The sequence below is a fragment of the Oncorhynchus gorbuscha genome, unplaced genomic scaffold (assembly GCF_021184085.1).
Source record: "Oncorhynchus gorbuscha isolate QuinsamMale2020 ecotype Even-year unplaced genomic scaffold, OgorEven_v1.0 Un_scaffold_552, whole genome shotgun sequence".
NCBI classification, from domain to species: Eukaryota; Metazoa; Chordata; class Actinopteri; order Salmoniformes; family Salmonidae; genus Oncorhynchus; species Oncorhynchus gorbuscha.
The window spans coordinates 239201-244200 of NW_025745383.1; the positions used below are offsets into that span (position 1 = coordinate 239201).

A 5000-nucleotide genomic window follows, 5' to 3' on the forward strand; every position below is an offset into this window, starting at 1 on the left:
TACCGCTGTCAGGAGCCAGGCTACTCGCTGTCAGGAGCCAGGCTACCGCTGTCTGGAGCCAGGCTACCGCTGTCTGGAGCCAGGCTACTCGCTGTCAGGAGCCAGGCTACCGCTGTCTGGAGCCAGGCTACCGCTGTCTGGAGCCAGGCTACCGCTGTCAGGAGCCAGGCTACTCGCTGTCAGGAGCCAGGCTACCGCTGTCAGGAGCCAGGCTACTCGCTGTCAGGAGCCAGGCTACTCGCTGTCAGGAGCCAGGCTACTCGCTGTCAGGAGCCAGGCTACTCGCTGTCAGGAGCCAGGCTACTCGCTGTCAGGAGCCAGGCTACTCGCTGTCAGGAGCCAGGCTACTCGCTGTCAGGAGCCAGGCTACTCGCTGTCAGGAGCCAGGCTACTCGCTGTCAGGAGCCAGGCTACTCGCTGTCAGGAGCCAGGCTACTCGCTGTCAGGAGCCAGGCTACTCGCTGTCAGGAGCCAGGCTACTCGCTGTCAGGAGCCAGGCTACCGCTGTCAGGAGCCAGGCTACTCGCTGTCAGGAGCCAGGCAACTCTCTGTCAGGACCCAGGCTACCGCTCTGCCCTCTCTATTCCCCTGGCATTGACAAATAAAAGTACATTTCAGCCATATGGTTTGGAATCAAATTAAAATAACCAATGAAACCAACATTATTTAAATGTAAATGTTTACTTTCTTGGTGCTTATTACTGAAGAAAACGTTGCTCCTTTACTTTCCTTAATTTGGTGTCCCTTCTCCCCTCTCCTTACCTAGGCATCAGCTGCATTAGTCCTGGAGGACAGCAATACCCTGTTTGTGGACCTGGCCCTCCGTCTGGAGAGGACCAGGGGGGAGGTGAGGGCCAGGCTGGAAGCCCGGGAGAGAACTGTCCTGGGCAGGGCAGAGAGAGAGCTGGAGACCCTGGAGGATGAACTGGAGGAGCTGCGGAGGAGAGACAAGGAAATGGGCCAGCTACTGACGAGGGATAATGCTCAGTTCTTACAGGTGGGGGTGGGGTGAGGGGGGGGGCTGAAGGGAGAGAAGGAAGAGCAGGAGAAGAGAAGAAACAGTGAGGAATTGATGGGGAAAGGGGGGATAATGGAGAGAAAGAAAGACTGGATGCAAGCTGAAAAATAAAGGAGAGAGAAATGTTAATGAGGAAGACATGGAGAGAACTACAAAGAATAATGCAGTCGAGAGAGACGAACGGTGACATGATATAAATGCTCTACTCATCACACCTCTCTCCTCCATCCCTCCCTCTCTCCTCCATCCCTCCCTCTCTCCTCCATCCCTCCCTCTCTCCTCCATCCCTCCCTCTCTCCTCCATCCCTCCTCCTCCATCCCTCCCTCCATCCCTCCCTCTCTCCTCCATCCCTCCCTCTCTCCTCCATCCCTCCCTCTCTCCTCCATCCCTCCCTCTCTCCTCCATCCCTCCCTCTCTCCTCCATCCCTCCCTCTCTCCTCCATCCCTCCCTCTCCTCCATCCTCCCTCCCTCCCCTCTCTCCCTCTCTCCATCCCTCCCTCTCTCCTCCATCCCTCCCTCTCTCCTCCATCCCTCCCTCTCTCCTCCATCCCTCCCTCTCTCCTCCATCCCTCCCTCTCTCCATCCCTCCCTCTCTCCTCCATCCCTCCCTCTCTCCTCCATCCCTCCCTCTCTCCTCCATCCCTCCCTCTCTCCTCCATCCCTCCCTCTCTCCTCCATCCCTCCCTCCTCCATCCCCTCTCTCCTCCATCCCTCCCTCTCTCCTCCATCCCTCCCTCTCTCCTCCATCCCTCCCTCTCTCCTCCATCCCTCCCTCTCTCCTCCATCCCTCCCTCTCTCCTCCCATCCCTCCCTCTCTCCATCCCTCCCTCTCTCCTCCATCCCTCCCTCTCTCCTCCATCCCTCCCTCTCTCCTCCATCCCTCCCTCTCTCCTCCATCCCTCCCTCTCTCCTCCATCCCTCCCTCTCTCCATCCATCCCTCCCTCTCTCCTCCCTCCCTCCCTCCCTCCCTCTCCTCCATCCCTCCCTCTCTCCTCCATCCCTCCCTCTCTCCTCCATCCCTCCCTCCCTCTCCTCCCATCCCTCCCTCTCTCCTCCATCCCTCCCTCTCTCCTCCATCCCTCCCCTCCATCCCTCCCTCTCTCCTCCATCCCTCCCTCTCTCCCTCCATCCCTCCCTCTCTCTCCATCCCTCCATCCCTCCCTCTCTCCATCCATCCCTCCCTCTCTCCTCCATCCCTCCCTCTCTCCTCCATCCCTCCCTCTCTCCTCCATCCCTCCCTCTCTCCTCCATCCCTCCCCTCCTCCATCCCTCCTCCTCCTCCATCCCTCCCTCTCTCCTCCATCCCTCCCTCCATCCCTCCTCTCTCCTCCATCCCTCCCTCCATCTCCTCCATCCCTCCCTCTCTCCTCCCATCCCTCCCTCTCCCTCCCTCTCCATCCCTCCCTCTCTCCTCCATCCCTCCCTCTCCATCCCTCCATCCCTCCCTCTCTCCTCCATCCCTCCCTCTCTCCTCCATCCCTCCCTCTCTCCTCCATCCCTCCCTCTCTCCTCCATCCCTCCCTCTCTCCTCCATCCCTCCCTCTCTCCTCCATCCCTCCCTCTCTCCTCCATCCCTCCCCTCCATCCCTCTCCTCCATCCCCCTCCCTCTCCTCCATCCTCCATCCCTCCCCCTCTCTCCTCCATCCCTCCCTCTCTCCTCCATCCCTCCCTCTCTCCTCCATCCCTCCCTCTCTCCTCCATCCCTCCCTCTCTCCTCCATCCCTCCCTCTCTCCTCCATCCCTCCCTCTCTCCATCCCTCCCTCTCTCCTCTCCCTCCTCCATCCCTCCCTCTCTCCTCCATCCCTCCCTCTCTCCTCCATCCCTCCCTCTCTCCTCCATCCCTCCCTCTCTCCTCCATCCCTCCCTCTCTCCTCCATCCCTCCCTCTCTCCTCCATCCATCCCATCCCTCCCTCTCTCCTCCATCCATCCCTCCCTCTCTCCTCCATCCCTCCATCCTCCTCCATCCCTCCCTCTCCCTCCATCCCCTCCCTCTCTCCTCCATCCCTCCCTCTCTCCTCCATCCCTCCCTCTCTCTCCTCCATCCCTCCCTCTCTCCTCCATCCCTCCCTCTCTCCTCCATCCCTCCCTCTCTCCTCCATCCCTCCCTCTCTCCTCCATCCCTCCCTCTCTCCTCCATCCCTCCCTCTCTCCTCCATCCCTCCCTCTCTCCTCCATCCCTCCCTCTCTCCTCCATCCCTCCCTCTCTCCTCCATCCCTCCCTCTCTCCTCCATCCCTCCCTCTCTCCTCCATCCCTCCCTCTCTCCTCCATCCCTCCCTCTCTCCTCCATCCCTCCCTCTCTCCTCCATCCCTCCCTCTCTCCTCCATCCCTCCCTCTCTCCTCCATCCCTCCCTCCTCCATCCCTCCCTCTATCCCTCCCTCTCTCCTCCATCCCTCCCTCTCTCCTCCATCCCTCCCTCTCTCCTCCATCCCTCCCTCTCTCCTCCATCCCTCCCTCTCTCCTCCATCCCTCCCTCTCTCCTCCATCCCCCTCCTCCTCTCCCTCCTCCATCCCTCCCTCTCTCCATCCATCCCTCCCTCTCTCCCTCCATCCCCCTCCCTCTCTCCTCTCTCCTCCATCCCTCCCTCTCTCCTCTATCCATCCCTCCCTCTCTCCTCTATCCATCCCTCCCTCCCTCTCTCCTCTATCCATCCCTCCCTCCCTCTCTCCTCTATCCATCCCTCTCTCCTCCATCCCTCCCTCTCTCCTCTATCCATCCCTCTCTCCTCTATCCCTCCCTCTCTCCTCTATCCCTCCCTCTCTCCTCTATCCCTCCCTCTCTCCTCTATCCCTCCCTCTCTCCTCCATCCCTCCCTCTCTCCTCTATCCATCCCTCCCTCCTCTATCCCCCTCCCTCCTCTCCCCTCCTCTCTCTCCTCCATCCCTCCCTCTCTCCTCTATCCATCCCTCTCTCCTCTATCCCTCCCTCTCTCCTCCATCCCTCCCTCTCTCCTCCATCCATCCCTCTCTCCTCCATCCCCCCTCCCTCTCTCCTCTCCTCCATCCCTCCCTCCTCTATCCATCCCTCCATCCCTCCCTCTCTCCTCTATCCCTCCCTCTCTCTCTCCTCTATCCCTCCCTCTCTCCTCTATCCCTCCCTCTCTCCTCTATCCCTCCCTCTCTCCTCTATCCATCCCTCCCTCTCTCCTCCATCCCTCCCTCTCTCCTCTATCCATCCCTCCCTCCTCTATCCCTCCCTCTCTCCTCTATCCCTCCCTCTCTCCTCTATCCATCCCTCTCTCCTCCATCCCTCCCTCTCTCCTCCATCCATCCCTCCCTCCCTCTCTGTCTCTCCATCCCCAGGAGGCTCCCCTGCTGTGTGTCCTCCCACCCACTGGGCGGCGCCCACGAGCCCCTCTCATCCTCCCCGCAGAAGGCTTCAGTGCAGCCCGCAGAGCTCTGTTCCACCTCAGGGCCCGCATGGAGGAACTCTGTAGAGAGGAAGTGGACAAGATCAACCACGCAGGTGGAGGGAGTAAAGACACACACACACACACACACACACACACACACACACACACACACACACACACACACACACACACACACACACACACACACACACACACACACACACACACACACACACACACACACACACACTGGGTTATTCTCAAGCACACACAACTCGTCGTGGAAATTTCCTCTATTTACCAAATCATGGGAGCAAACCACACACACACGTCAGAGTTAGTTATAAAAGTCCATCTTTAATTATATCAGCTCTTATCACAATCCTGTGACTCTCAGATAAATTCAGTGTCTCCCAGTGAATTCTCTGAGAGCCCCTTTACAATGCAACTTTACAAAGTTCCTTTAATAGCAAAGACACACATAGTCAGACAGCATAGACATAATTCATCGTTCAGCTTTGTCTCCTTTCTCAAACCCCAGAACCATAAACCAATCCTCCATAACAACAGGCATACATCAAATTGTCATTTAGATACAACCAACTCAAAATACAACCAAACC

General features: G+C 58.8%; 1 protein-coding gene across 1 annotated transcript in view; it reads left to right on the top strand.

The window, feature by feature from the left end:
* LOC124018626 (stonustoxin subunit beta-like) overlaps window positions 1-5000 on the top strand; it is a 10946-nt gene that overhangs the window by 878 nt on the left and 5068 nt on the right. Inside the window, exons 2-3 of the mRNA XM_046333966.1 lie at window positions 767-997; window positions 4329-4491. Coding sequence (XP_046189922.1) covers window positions 956-997; window positions 4329-4491 — 205 coding nt within the window. The 5' untranslated portion in view covers window positions 767-955. The remainder of the gene's footprint in view (window positions 1-766; window positions 998-4328; window positions 4492-5000) is intronic.